Source organism: Gymnogyps californianus, chromosome 28 (assembly GCF_018139145.2).
Source record: "Gymnogyps californianus isolate 813 chromosome 28, ASM1813914v2, whole genome shotgun sequence".
In the NCBI taxonomy this organism is placed as follows: domain Eukaryota; kingdom Metazoa; phylum Chordata; class Aves; order Accipitriformes; family Cathartidae; genus Gymnogyps; species Gymnogyps californianus.
In genome coordinates, this window is record NC_059498.1 from 2,178,864 (window position 1) to 2,194,644 (window position 15,781).

General features: G+C 41.4%; 1 protein-coding gene across 2 annotated transcripts in view; it reads right to left on the reverse strand.

Annotated features, from left to right (window-relative positions):
- Positions 1 to 15,781, reverse strand: part of NSF (N-ethylmaleimide sensitive factor, vesicle fusing ATPase) — an 86,333-nt gene that overhangs the window by 28,718 nt on the left and 41,834 nt on the right. For both annotated transcript variants that reach the window (XM_050911809.1, XM_050911810.1), the window contains exons 9-12: positions 9,009 to 9,208; positions 6,965 to 7,130; positions 6,335 to 6,409; positions 1,460 to 1,647 (exon numbers count right to left, since the gene is read on the reverse strand). In XM_050911809.1, the coding sequence (XP_050767766.1) occupies positions 1,460 to 1,647; positions 6,335 to 6,409; positions 6,965 to 7,130; positions 9,009 to 9,208 (629 nt within the window). The remainder of the gene's footprint in view (positions 1 to 1,459; positions 1,648 to 6,334; positions 6,410 to 6,964; positions 7,131 to 9,008; positions 9,209 to 15,781) is intronic.

Here is a 15,781-nt window from a genome sequence, read left to right on the forward strand (position 1 = left end):
AATTGATGTCAAAGGCTTTTCTCTGCAGTAATTCACACCAGTTCTTGGCCACTAGAGCAAAGGGGCTGTGCCTTTCAGCCTCCTTCTTCACAAACTAATCACCTCATATTTCAACACCATCGAATACTGTGTTTTGCATCTGGATTAATATAACCTGACATTTCATGGTCCTTAACTCCTTTTAGTTAAAGATACACTGACCTCCCATAATCAGCAAACTTTGGGAAAGCAAGGCAATGTTCCTCTAGAACGGAGGGAGCTGAGAACATCACAAGTCTCTATGGACACTGAGACTATCATCAAGTGAGTTCTTATTTGAAATGGAAGACATTGTACAAGCCCCTTCTGAATTCAACGAAGATTTTAGCATCAGCAACATCTTGGAGCAAAGGATTCCTTCCACAGCTTAAATACTTCTTCACACAATGCACAACTCCTTTTCTTTGCTTTGATCATGGCCCTGCTGGTATCGTTTGCCGTTCTCTGAGTTCTTGTATTAGGAAAGAGTACACAGTCATTCCCCATTCACTGATTCCAGTACACTCATGATTTCACATACTTTTCATAACCCTTCACCACATTTTTTTCAGGCTGAGAAATCCTAGTCTAACCATTCTTCCAATGAAAACCCTCCTACACCTTCGACCTTCCCTGCTGCCTTTCCATATCCTAGTTCTACCAGAACCTTCTCAAGGTGGGTGTCCCAGGACTGCACAGATTCAAATATACCAGGGATTTTATCCATGACATAATCACAGCCTCACTTTTGCTCTGTATACCTCTCCTAGTAAATTCTAATGTTGCATTTGCTTTTTTCACTGATAAGGACTGAGCTGATATTTCAGGATCATAACAACTCCAAGAATTTGACCCCAAGTAATGGTCAGGTCAGTCCCTATCACTGCCTATACCTTTTTGAATTTTCTCTCCTCAGTGTACACTTAAATTCACTGACTACATCTTATGCACTCGCATTATTTCAAATGCCTTCTGCAGTTTTCCACAGGTGGTCTTAATCTTTATGACCACAAAACAGCTATAAGCTTGTAACCTCGCTTCCACCTGCCTCTTTACAGATCATTTATGTGTATATTGAGCTGCACAGGCTCCAGCAGAGATCCCTCCCATACGACTGGCTGTTCTCACTTCTACCTCTTGTCTCCTGGGTCCAATCCATAAACTGAGCTCAAGACTTTCCTTTCAGTTTTTATCAAAATACATTGACAAACAATCACCTTCCATTCCCACTGAGCTATGCAAGAGCCACTTGGAGGTCAGGAGATGAAGGCAGTAATTCAGAACCATGTAAAAGCACAGTGAAAAGGTGGTGTCCATATGAATTCCATCTCCTAAGGAAAGCTGAGATGCCATTACCCATTTGGAAGTAAACATTCAAGAAAAGATTCCAAACATAATTATTTTCCCTTTTTTTGCCCCAGTGAGAGATGATAGGACTGACCTTAATGTGTCTGTTCATAGCAGTAGACTGAGCAGCTCGAACTAAACCTTCTAATTCAGCACCACTGAAGTTTTTAGTCTCAACTGCCAGTTCTGCAATGTCCACATCTTCAGCCAGCAGCTGGTGTTCCCGCATCCGTACTGTGTGGATATGAAGAATCTGAAATCGACCCTTCTCGTCCGGCAAGCCTGAGATTTTAAACAGAATGCATGTCAATCAGTGCCTTGGCACAGCAACTGCTGCAAAGCCTTTCCCTCTCCTCAATGGTCCTACTTCCAAAGGGTCCTTCTCACCATGAGCAAGTCATTCTTACAAGTAGAATATTTGACAACGCTTTTTGTTTGAGAACATTCAATTACAATAATTGCCCTTGGCAAATTGATTAGCATCACCACCAAACTAGAGTGAAAAAGCATGAGATTTAGTTTCTTTCCTCAGGGTTCCTCCAAGTTGGTTGCTCTTAGGCTTCCATCCCACGAATTCACCTTACACAAAGGCAATCTGGTCAGTCCCTTGGCATCCCTAAACCCAGTTCCCACCCTGCAATTATCATAGAATCATAGAATCACAGAATAGTCTGGGTTGGAAGGGAACTTTAAAGATCTAGTCCACCCCTCGCTGCCATGGGCAGGGACATCTGTCACTTAGATCAGGTTGCTCAAAGCCCTGTCCAACCTGACCTTGAACACTTCCAACGATGGGGCATCCACAGCTTCTCTGGGCAACCTGTGCCAGTGTCTCACCACCCTCATCGTAAAACATTTCTTCCTTACGTCCAGTCTAACTCTACCCTCTTTCAGTTTAAAACTGTTGTCCCTTGTCCTGTCACTACAGGCCCTGGTAAAGTCTTTCTCCACCTTTCTTACAAGCCCCCTTTAAGTACTGAATGGCTGCAATAAGGTCTCCCCAGAGCCTTCTCTTCTCTGGGCTGAACAACCCCAGCTCTCTCAGCCTCTCTCCATAGCAGAGCTGTTCCAGCCCTTGGACCATTTCTGTGCCTCCTCCGGACCCGCTCCAACAGGTCCATGTCTCTCTTGTGCTGGGGACCCCAGAGCTGGACGCAGTGCTCCAGGGGGGGTCTCACGAGAGCGGAGTAGAAGGGGAGAATCCCCTCCCTCGACCTGCTGACCACGCTTCTTTTGATGCGGCCCAGGGTACGATTGGCTTTCTGGGCTGCAAGCACACATTGCTGGCTCATGTCCAATTCCTCAACCTCCAGTATCTCCAAGTCCTTCTCCACAGAGCTGCTCTAAATCCATCCATCCCCCAGTCTGTACTGATGTTGGGGATTGCCCTGATATTGAGACTGTAACTCTTTGGACACGGCCATCCAGCCAATTCCTCATCCATCTAACGGTCCATCCATCAAACTCCTATCTCTCCAATTTAGTGGCAAGAATGTTGTGGGGGACCTTATCAAAGGCCCTACAGAAGCCAAGGTAAATGACACCCACAGCTCATCCCTTATCCACCAACGCAGTCACTCCACCATAGAAGGCCACTAGATCAGTTAAGCACAATTTGCCCTTTGTGAAGCCATGCTGGCAGTCTCTAATCGCCTCCCTGTCTTCCATGCGTTTCAACATATCTTCCAGGAGGATCTGTTTCATGATCTCATTGGGCACTGAGGTGAGGCTAACCGGTCAGTAGTTCCCAGGGCACATCTTGTTACTCTCTTTTAAAATGGGTGCGATATTCCCTTTTCTCGAGTCACTGTAGACTTTGCCTGACTGCCATGACTTTTCAAATACGATGGAGAGTAGCTCAGCAACTACATCAGCCAATTCCCTCAGGACCCTGGGATGCATCTTGTTGGGTCCCATGGTCTTGTGTATGTTCAGGTTCCTCAGGTGGACTCAAAACTGATCTTCTCTTATGATGGGAAGGACTTCGTTTTCCCAGTCCCTGCCTTGAGATTCAGGGACTTGAGAGATGTGGGAAGAGTGATTACCAGTGAAAACTGAGGGGAAAAAATTGTTGAATACTGCAGCCTTCTCCATGTCAGTTGCCAGTTCTCCTGTCTTATCTATCGGGAGGGGATGGGGGTGTACATTTTCTTTAATCTTCCTTTCTAGCCAACGCACCTTTAGAAGTCCTTATTATTCTTCACATCCCTTGCCAAATTCAGCTCCAGCTGTGCCTTAGCTTTCCTGATCCCATCCCTACACATCCAGGCAGTGTCCCTATATTCTCCCCAGGATACGTGTCCCCAGTTCCACTGCCTGTGCATTTCCTTCTTACACTTTAGTTTGACCAGGAGGTCCTTACTGAGCCATGCTGGCGTCCTGCCTTCCATGCCCTATTTCTTACATGTGGCAATCAAGAGCTCTTGCATGCTAAGAAAAGTGTCCTTAAAGAGCTGCCAGCTCTGTTCTGCTCTTTCAGTCCCTGAGGGCAGTTTTCCCAGGGGGTTCCATCCACTAATTACTTAATCAACTGAAAGTTCGCTCTCCTAAAATTCAGGGTCTTGACTTCACTCTTCACCTGGCCCGTACCATTCTCATAAAATGTTCATTTTCTCCGACTGAGGTGATAATTTCCCAGTTTGCACCTTAGCAAGGTGTACCCTTCCGAAATGCATATAGTTGAAGATACAGAAAAGCCTTTTCTTAAAAGAACGCATAACAAGTCAGTCTGGCACATCATCTCGGTAAAACCATGCTGTTCTTTAGCTCACTTTCCAACCTACCTTCACAGCCTTTCTTACAAGGATCTGATAATTTGCACTGATTAGTATTTGTGCTGAGGGTATGTGAAAAGACATTTTAAAATGTGCATAGTCCCCAGCAGTGTTCAGTCCTTATCATCTGATAATTTATTCTAGGGATGCCTCGCTCAGTCCCTGGAATTTATTTCATTTAATTAACTTCTGTCAACTAAAGATGCAGGTACTATACCTGCAATACAATCAATCTCACTTGTGTTTACTAATAACAGTTGCTATTAGGCATTTGTTTTCAAGTATGAGATTGTTCAAAGGTGACTGTCATTGTGGCTACACTTCTTTGTCCCTAAAACACACCTTATTGAGTCTTTCCTTCAATTCCTTGTAGCTGCGTTAGTTTGTAAAGACTGTATCTGGCTACAGTTTTTGCCAATGCTAATTCTCTCTCATTACTATTAGTCAGCCTGACTCCTAATGATTCTCTATGTACCACTATACACTTCTTTTCCCAATTTTCCTTTTTTGTGGATAATGCCAGGAATAGGCACAAGTCTCTCTCAACATTTTTCCCTGTATCTAAGAAATGTCTTAGTCTCTTAAGTCTCTGGCATATTTTAAACCATCCATGCTGCCTGTGCTCCACAAGAGTTTTAAATCCCAGCTAGTGCTCTAGTTGTATCTCTAGTCCTCACATCTTGCACGAGCTACATGTATAGTAATGCCTGATATAAACTGTTTCCTACAGTACTCAAGGACAGCATTAACTCTGGAGCATCAGCTCCCTGCCGAGGTTACCTCTGGGGCTGCCTCAGTAGTCATCAGCTTCACTTCCTCATTCCTTCTTTTGCCTAAAATCTTTCCTTTTCAGCTATGACGAAAACTCTTTCCCGTTTCTGGCTCTTTCAAAGAGTGACGTTACCCTTTAAGGATAAGAGAAAAAGTCCCTAGCAAGCTCTTAAGATTACATTGATAGATCAGATTTCAAGAGTTTCCCCACAGTTCAGAGCAGCATAGACAATTACAATTTTGCCTGCCACTCTAGTATGATATCATATGATTTTTAGGGTTATATGGACATTTTCATCTAATTTTCTGCAACTGAAAGGAAACAAAACATATTAATACTCACGGCCTTGCCTGTTCCTTTTTTGTGACTTACTACAGTTCGAGAATTTTTACTTTTACAATAGTCGGTGCCTAGCTCAGAACATAGAAAATATTTTGTGACATTTGTATGTCTGTGGAAGGTTAGGGCAAAATGTTCTATGCGCTCTTTCAAACTACACATCTGAAACCGCATTTTCAATCTCTAAATTAAACAGAGATCTCAACCAATTTGAGTTTCTCACTGCAAGACAGGATCATTAAGCTTTTAATCAGTCTCAAGCTATTCTCTATTCAAACTTTCTTCTGTGAATTGTTAACCTCAGAACTGAGCACCACAGTCTAGTCACCCTTTATCGTCCACCATGATCTTTACTGATCAAACTTCTGATCTCAAATGCAAAGTCAGAGAGTAGTTTTCGTGAATCTAAGATGAACTGGGCTTAATTTCTTAATAAATCCTACATTATCAGATATTCCATTATTTAATCTGCATTGGTGTCAGGCAGATGTGTACAATTACAAAAGTCCCTCTTAAGTTACTGACAGATTGCGTTCTTTTCCAACTCACTAGAATAAATGGCTAACAGAGCTCTTCGGCCCACTTTTAGTTCTGTTGACGCAAGTAATCTAGACCTGCTGATTTCAGAAGCCAATGGCCAATCCTGTTTAACATTTGCAGTTCCTGCAGTGAAAGTCACCACTATCACTTCATGCAAATAAAACGATCTACACTTCTTCCAAGTCAAGAATTGCTCACACGCTGCGCTTGCCTGCTCTACAAGTTCAACAGTTCCGCAGTTTCCACCTAGGAATGGTCTGGTGCCATTACTTGGTTCCTTTCATTCATGTAAGGGATTCAGGGTCCTGCCTGTCCATACCTATCCATTCTGCTGGACAGAAACTGATATCAGGTCAATGGCTTATCAGTAGGTAAGTCTAAAATGGTACTTTAACTGGCTGATTGAATTTACATGTCATATTACAGAGGGAGCTGCATGAAGTTTAGCACCTGTGCCATCCTGGTTAATTTTCACATTATGATATATATTTGCTTTACTATTGTAAGTACATGTGAGCTTATGTATTGCGATATGCCAGCTTACCAATCTCCATTTTCACCTCCAGTCTCCCCGGTCTCAGCAGAGCCTCATCAATCAGGTCAGGTCTGTTCGTCATTCCTAAATTCAAAGTTAAAAACAAAACAAGCATTATCTGAGCTTACTAAGTGGGTCTCCAACTCCTGAATACAGCCCATAGAGCTAAGAAGATACCTCAAAGAGTCTCAAGAAAACAGACAAAAGATACCCATCTTTAGAAATATTGGAAAAGTCATGCCCTGAGGTAGAGTCAGGGCAATAGGGATCAAACCTGTACTTGTGACTGTATCTGCAGGGCTCCTGGCACCAGGACAACTAGACAACACAGCTAGAGAAGCCCCACTCCTTCATACGTTGATACATCAATGCATACCATTCCTTGCAAGTTTTCTTAAACTATGAAACACTTGTTATCAAAAGCTAAAGGAGGAAATTGTTGAACGCAGCAATATCAGCCGATTACAGTACCATCTCCCTTTAAATTTGCTACAGATGCTTGTCAAATAGCCGTCATTCAGTTTGGATTAGTCCAAACAGATCCAACACCAGTAATGATAACTTAGCTGATGTGCAATGAGGAAAATATCAGCAGTTTTCAACTAGACTCCGTAACAGAGAAAGTAAGCACCATCATACCAATCACTAGGATGTTATTGAGCTGCTCTACTCCATCAATTTTAGACAGCAACTGGTTTACAACAGTATCATGGACTCCAGTGCTACCCGCCATGCTTCCTCTCTGCTTGCAGATTGCATCAATCTCATCAAAAATGATGATATGCACACCGCTGTTTGCTCCAAGCTATTGGAGAGAAAAACATGTCAGGAATGCCACATGTCATCACTGAAAGCAATCCAAACAAAACAGTAACTCTCAACAAGCTCAGCCACACAGACACAGAACATTGATACCTCCAAGTGTTTTTAGTATCACATGTTATGTATGTACCAGACCCCTTTCCAGAATAACATCTTGCCATCCTCCAAAACGGGGTGGTTGGTGGGCGTTGCCCAAACACAGGACTTCACAGCTGACATTGCTAAGAGAAGCAGCGTTTCAAGGAAGAGGACTAGACTGAACAAGAAAAGCACAAGCCCAAAGCTGGAACACACAGCTCAGACAAAGGGTCACAGTACTGAGTATGTAGGAAAGCCCTCCGAAAGGGAGGCTGAGAACAGAGCACATCTGCGGAGAGATGCACCCAATGTGGGAAATACCCCAGGTTGTACTGAAGTTAGTAAATACACGGCTTGCCAGAGTAGCTTTGTTCTTAATATTTTTAAGGAGTCCATTCGTTCAGTGCCAATCAGGAACAGAACTGCTTATTTCCAGGTTCACTCAAAGGTGAAGCAGTTGCAGCTGGTAAGAGAACAGGATACTTTTTGTGACCGCATTATGAAGCTTTTTCCCTTCAAATTCCACCTCTAAAACATCTTTTGTGGACAGTGGAGACCATGTTAACACCGGGTAAATGTGCTGTCCCTGGCAATCTGCCCCCCACACAAGTCATTACAATACCAACCTTTTCGAGACCTTTTTAATCTTATAACTTGTCATCAGGACCATCCCCTCCAGCCAATATAAAGTCTATTTTAACAGGTGTGTTATTGCAAAGGAAAATAAGCTCACAGCTTTCAGTTATATTGCAACAACCACAGAGGAGATTGTTTACATCGGTACGGGTTACCATGCAAAGCTGACTTATTGATTAATTAATCTTTTGCAGAAGACAATTAAATTATTTCAAGCCACTAGCAAAATCTGCAGTCTTGTTAGGTGTAAATAAAATTAAAGGGACACAATGTCCTTTGCTAATGTCTTCTGAAAAGACTTCCCTATATTTAATTGCGACTTGCCTGAAATTGTACTTTCTTTACCAGAAAATCTTATCAAGATTAAGTGATCTACAGCAGAGAAAAATTACCATAGCACACATGAAATAAGTATTTACACCTTCAAACTAAAGACTGGGCTTTTGATAGCCAGCTAAAGTAAGGGATTAAAAAAACAAGTTTGGAAAAAACAGAATCTTTATCTCCACTTCCAGTTTCAAAGGTCTATACTCTGTAGTTTCAAGAGACTATTCTCATCCATTACTTTTCTGCTGAGAAAAATTAATGATGTATCGATTATTACACTTCAAGGATTATAATACACTAATAAGCCTCTAACCCAAAAACCTGAAACTGTGAAAGCTTATTTGAAATTCATCCTGTATTATGTGCCACTCTGTATTTAGTAGCAAAAATCCAAACAGATTAATTATGTCTCCCCCACAAAAAAAGAGAAAAGAAAAAACAGAGCAAAATTTTTGCAATCCTACTTTTAAGCACCTTCTGAGTGGGTGACACACCACGTAATACAAAGCATAGCAGGATGGGCCCTACTGTATTACTTTAAAACAACCCTGCATGAAATTTAAACAAACTGTCCATCTTCAGCATAGCTAGCTAGAAGACCAGCTACCTTTTCAGGTTCTAAGATTATTTTTTCAACTGACATTGTGTGAATCTGTAGAGCACTAACATTCAGTGACTTGCAAGGAATAACTATAATCACAAGCTAAGCAGTGACTCAGTCTTTTAATGCAAGCAGTAATTTTCTGATTATAAACCTCCTTTCTGGTCGTTCTTTAAGCACATTCATACTGACCATGCTATTTATCTATGTTTGCATTACCCTTCTTTGTTCTTCTTCTGCATCAGCAAACAGCTTGCGGATGTTGGCCTCAGATTCGCCCACATATTTATTGAGGATTTCTGGACCATTGACCACCTTTGGTTCTCTGGCATTCAGCATCTTGCCAATCTGTCTCGCCATAAGTGTTTTACCACAGCCTGGAGGTCCATACAAGAGAATGCCTTTCACATGCTTGCAGCCTAGAACAAGAGAGAACAAGTTTAGAAAGCAGGCTTACAATGGAAACAGCAATATAGTAAAGAGGGAATTGCTGCTTACTGTAGGGGTGCTTTTACAGGGATCTGGCAGAGATGTGCATTAGCCTTAGCTCTGCTCGGTGCCTTTATCAGTGAAATTCAAACACAGAATTGCCAGACTGGATGAGAGTCATTCCGACGATCTGGCAAGGGCCAGGAAAAATAACCCACAGAACAGCACAAATGCTCTCCCATGCATTAGGCATGCTAAGTTAATAGCTAAGGACTGAAAGCCTGAATTATAACTTCTGGTTAGTAATACAAAACAACACAGATCACTTGGTAAACATGTGAATAACATATTTTTCAGTTCAACAAAACCCAAGAGTAGGTCCTAGGGGTGCTGATCATCCCCAGGTAGTGAGGGGCTGCAGATACTTCTTTTACATCACCATACACCCTGAACACCAAGCAAAGAAATACTAACAATTTAGGACAAGCATGTACTGCATCTGGTTCATTTCTCTCTTCTCCTAGAGGGACACACAGTGCCTACAAAGGTAGCCTTCCTTCACAGAAGAGTTTCAACTGAGTTTAATTTTCAGGTATGTAAGGAAAATGAAGCATCAGACCCTCAAAGTTACTCAACTGACGGTGAGCTCCCAGTGTAGACATAGATCAAACGCATCAATCTGATTCTTGAAAGAAAAAACGAGTATCATGTAATGATGCCTAACTTTTTACCCCTGTATTGGGCTTTAATGAGTCCCATATGATACATCTAGTTCTGATTGCAAGTTCATAGGACAAATATGGAGAAAACTGAAAAAGGCTTCTAAGAACCACTAGAACCATCAGCCCCAAAAGCTTGACCTGTAACTAGAAAGACCTGAAACATTCTAGTTTATTCAAATAACAGGACTTTCATTACTGTGCATGAGCACTGGCATTTAAATTGTCTCCTCTAGGGAAACAGAGGATATAATGGTTGCAAGCTAATGCTGGACACATCCCAGTCAGCAACAGGCACAAGTTTCCTAAGTGTGCACACAACTCCTGACAGAGATTCCCAAGTGTGAACAAGAAAGGTTTCCCTGAAGGATTCATGGAATTTTGGATATACAGCTTGTGAGCCCCAGACATATTTTATCAACTGTCTGAATATCCTTATGCCTGAATATTTCATGCTCTGTCTTATACTATGCCAAGAGATGTCGTGGTACCAGCACATGTCTACAATGAAGTCTGGTTTATTCATTTAATGGGACTATCAGCATTTAGACAAGATCTAGCCAGACAGAAAAAGTAACTGCATCAAGACAAAACCTTTTTCCTGGGAGCAATCCGAAGGGGCTGGTGTTGGAAAACCCTGAAATAGGAGAGCAGAGATCATGTATCAGCACCAAGTTTTAAACACTGAGCACCAGACTTGGGGAAAGCCTCAAAAAAGTAGAAAGCCACAGTTTCACAGCAGAGGCATCTAACTACAAAAACAGTGAAGGAAAATAGAAGTTACCTAGAGAAGAAAAGACACAGGAGCTATATACTGCCCAATTTAAAAGACATGTACAAGACAGATTCAGGAGCAGAGTGAGTTTGGATACCGTCTGGTCACAGAGTGGTGAGGAAATAGAAGAGAGAAATATGTAACTTATTTTGTCTAGATCCTTGTATTTCCAGCAGACCTCCTTTTTCTATTTTCCAGTTGATATTGAAGACCAAAGAATAAACACAAAACTACAAGTAAACAAATTTATTTTCAACATTTAGGACACAGTAGGTATTTCAGTAATTTATTTCTTCCTACACAATTTCAAGCACAACAAGAAGTATTAGTTCCTCACTACATTGCTTCACTTTGTCCCTGGAAAGATAGATGTGCCGATAGCAAAACACTTAGCCTACCTAGACTCAAGACGTCCTTCTCATGTTTTAGACCATCTTGGCCACACACAGCACCAACAAGTTGACAGACTCCTGCATCTACTGCCCTTCCTCTAGAGTAATAACTAATTCATGTCACTGTCATCCTCACCGACCAGACCAGTGAGGACATCCCACGGAAAGAGACCTTGAGGAAGCGGTAACCACTGTAGCCTATGGGAAAACAGCACATTTGGAATCTGCTGCGACAAAAATCTCGACTTTGAACACAAGTGTTTAGTTACAGAGATAGGGAATTCAGTAGCACCTTCTCCTTTTCTCTTGCTTCATCTCACTGCTGCACAAAATCCCTACACATGTGCTCCGGACAAGTGAGGAACACAAGATATCACTATATTTGAAGATAAAAACCCCCTATGTTTTGTTTCAAGAAAATTTATCTAAAACCTTAGAAATCTTGAAGTATTAATTGTTTGAGGTAAAAAGCAACACATCAATTAGTGGAAACTGTGCCATGCTGTAGATAACATTCATAATACATTAATTTTATCCTACATTCTTGCAGTTTGACTTTTTTAAGGATGCAAACCATCCAACAAGAGTCCTGCAGTGCTTAAGACACACATTAAAAGCAAAAACCAAAAAAGTAGCAAACTGATGGCACAGAGCTCAGACTTAGAGGACATGAGTTCAGTTTCTACCATCATCAAAAGTTTAACAAGCTTGGGCACATGGAGTTATTTGTCACCCACATAGAATGACTTCCCTGCTGGTTTCTGGCTTGTCTCAGCTACGTACCCCATGCAACAGAGTCCTCACGGCTGCACAGACCTCGCGGCAACATTCTGCCTTTAATGAACAGGTACTTTTCTCCTTTATTAACTTACCAATACTCAACTGTGATTTCATTTACTCCTGAATATCACAGTGATAAAGAATTAATTTCAATCTGAATAATTGCTCCATATAAAATAATTTCTATTATCCACATGCACTGCTCTCTCTTTCAGGTTGTTCATACACTGAAATGAAGTTTCAGGAGAATATTGCTATGAGGAGCGTCTGATCCCTACCAAAACCCCAGAGAGCAATAGTGCTGCATTGAATAAGCACGGTAATAAAGCTGAAAGATTTTTGTGAGCTTCTCTGCAGATAAAAAATTTACTACAAAAATCAAGAGATCTAGCTAAGAAGAATTCATTAGTCAACTTTCAGGCATCTACGAGTCAAAAACATAAACAATATATACTGTCAGTAAAGACAAATTTCACACAGGAACCAATGAGGCATAGATAAATTAAAAGCTATTCCTGTCAAATCAATGTCACGAAAGGTATTGTTAACGCGTTTCGTGGAGGAACATGATCACCTATGTAGCCAAACAGCACAAAGCAGGATTTCGATGATGAGTGATGCTTTGAAGGGAAATCCCAAGCAAACTGATGCTCAGACAGCTCCACTGTGCTCAAGCAGGAGCGGCTATCAAAAGGCTACTGGCAAGTCAGGGCACATGTACACAAACAGGCCTGGGAGCATCCTGAAAGAGGCAGGAAAATTGTACTGTAGAGTATCATTTTTCTCTAGTACGCTTTCAAAAAAGAAACACAAAGAACAGTCTGGTCCTGTTTTTTCTAGTTTTCCTGCAATTCACAATCTCTCTCCTAGAAGGAGGTACAACCTAGTTATATCCACACTAGAAGCTTCTCTTCTACAGCCCCCAAAATTTGAACTTCTTGAAAAGCCCAAATATTCCCCTCCTCTGCATGAGCTAACATAGCCTTAGCAAAGGGCTAAGGCTGTAACACACTGCACCTGAAGTCTCATCTCCCATAGTGGGAGTGTATGGAAAGCAAAAGGCAAACCGGCATGGTTACAGCTGGATGACTCTGGGGAAACAACATAGCCTTTGGACAAATTTGCTTAGAAAGCCTCCTACGATTTTCGCCCTCTTCCTATTAAAACTTGCTTATCATGAGAAAGCATCAGCTCTTATCTAATAAATAAATAAAAAAATAAAGCACAGAAGCTGTTGCAGGAAGAAAGAATGAAAGAAGGCTAGTCAAAGGCAGGCCACTGCTTCAGCTGCCTGCCAAAGTCCTCAGCTGTACTATGCCATTAGCTACTCACCCCTCTGCAGCAAAAATACCAGCTCTGGGGCACAGCAGGTTCCCAGAGACAACCTGACAACTACCAAACCTTAGCCAGACAAGCTCAGCCAATGTTGGGTAGTCCACGCTCAGTCTTTAGCAAGTAACAACGCACGTGTGTTCCCCCACATCTGAACATCAAGGACATTACTGACCGTCTGCTGCAAGACTCGGCTGCCACTGAATGGGCAACATTGAGAGCTGGGTCTTAGTCAGGTGGAAGAACATTCCTGAAACCAAAGCAATTAGTTCCTCTTCAAATAAATTGCCACAAGCTACTCCAGTAGAGATTTCCCTGTATAGCTACGTTCACCTGGCTAAAATTAAAGTTTTAAACACAAGCAGGGCTTTATTAAAATATACAGGTGATGACAAACTATAAATGTTATGTCTCAAATCACAGTGGGATCCTATGCACCACACAGGAATTTTGATTAAGTTTATCTCCCCTTTGCTGATTTCACCAATGCAGCCCAAATGTCAATACTATTATGAGAATCTTATAAACACGAATTATTAGCAGTGCAGACATCTCTAACTCATTAAGCTTACCATTAGGACTCCAAATCAAAGGTCATTCCTGTAATGCGATACTTAATTATGCAATTTAATGACATACAGTTAGAGGCTGAATAGGTATGTTAACAGGAACTAAAATATACCAATACAGGAAACATTCTACACAAAGTATCAGGGAAAAATCATAAAAACTGGTAAGAATGGGAGAGATACTAGCGTTACCAAGAGAAGTCAAACACTATTTTGAACCAGAATGTCACTTACCCAAAGACAAGACAACGTTTATTTGTTCAACTCTCACTATTCAATTTTTTGAAAGATCAGAAGAAATGTTTTAGTATAATAGGGGTTTTCTACTTGGGAGTGTAATTCCCCTTTTAATTAAAATCAAAGCATTCTGGTGTGATTGTATCATTCAGATGCACCTATCGGGAATCTGCATCGATAGTAAAGTACCGATCCTGAATACATCAGGGAGAGATGATTATCTGTGCACATTAATCTTCAAGCAGGTTAGCGTAAGATCAGGGTTCCCAGACTTCACCTGCCACACAGAAAAAATTTCCCCAAAAATATAGCTGGGTGGAATTTCCCCCTCCTCTCATCCTGTAAGCCCAGCATTACTCCAGCCTACATCACTGCCTCCAGTTAATCTTCCTGTAGGATTTACGTGCTACCGACAAGTAGCAAGACTGAAGTAACTTGTTTCTGCTTTTAATTCAAAGCTGAGACAGGGAAAGGGCTACACCTGAAACAGAAGTTTTTATTTTAAGTGGACTCTCAACAGCCAGTTTTCTTGATCTATCAAATCATTTGCCACTGTAAAGAGAAGACAAGCAAGTCAATAAGTTCTTCCAAGCTGTTTTCAAAGATCTTTCTCATCGTATCTTGTTTGGCTGTGAGAAGTTTAATGCATGCACATATAAAGAGGCAATAACTAGATTTACAACAATGGCAGGACATTTATCAATTTCTGATGGAATGTGATAAAAATGAAAATAAATCAGCTTTAGAGAAGCTTCCAACGGAATGCCTTTGGCTACACAAACAAAATCACGACTCTCAGAAATAGGGATTTTGATAAAAGTATATACAAAACAAAACAATCTTTAGAAGAAATCATCACTGTAGCGAAAGAGTAAATGCCTCTGCCTCGTAACAGCGGAGCTACAAAATTATAGCTAATTTAAGACGAAGATTATGCAGAGCTGTTGGATGAATTGCTGAACACAGCAGCTGATGTTTACAGTCATATCCCACCTGGATGTTAATAGCCATAAATCTCATCAGCATTTTCTGCTTTTTGGAATAAAGCTGGATCGTTTCTGTCTACTTAGAAAGTCAACATGATGTAATTTGTAAATACCTATGGAACACTTACCCACAGAGCATTACAGAGTAAACAAGCATCAATATACCAGGGTCACTGGGATGTCTCAAGGCCCGGTTTTCCAGCTAGAGAAAAACTGTGGTTGCCAAGCAGTGGTGATGATGCCTGCTAACTAACACCACAACTGCACCCATATGAAGTAAGGGCAAAGTCCTCTCAGTATCTGGTGATGACTATGGCCATCAACACAGAACAACTGCAGAAACTCCTTGCAGCACATTTGGTGTAAAGCCTCTTCCCTTCCTTCCAAGCCTGCCATCTGCGACCTTCACTTCACATTTCCACGTTTCTGTGTTGAAAGAGCAAACATTTTTCTTTCCTGGCCATGCAGACTTTTGAAGCCCTCTCTCTCATATCCCTCCCACTGGTCTCTTTCCAAGGCTGAAGATCTTCAAGCCAATTCACTCTGTGTACAGAAGCTTTTCTGATCCGACCATCCTGATGCCCTCCTCCAAAGTTCTTCCAGTTCTACTGCATCCTTTCTGATACAAAGACCAAGACTGCATCCAGAAATTCAATATGTGAACAAATTACAGATTTACACAGTGGCATAATTATGTTCTATTTTGTGGTTTTTTACTTAACTCTTCTTCATAATTACTAAATTCAAGTAGGAATTGACTGACCCCTACTGTG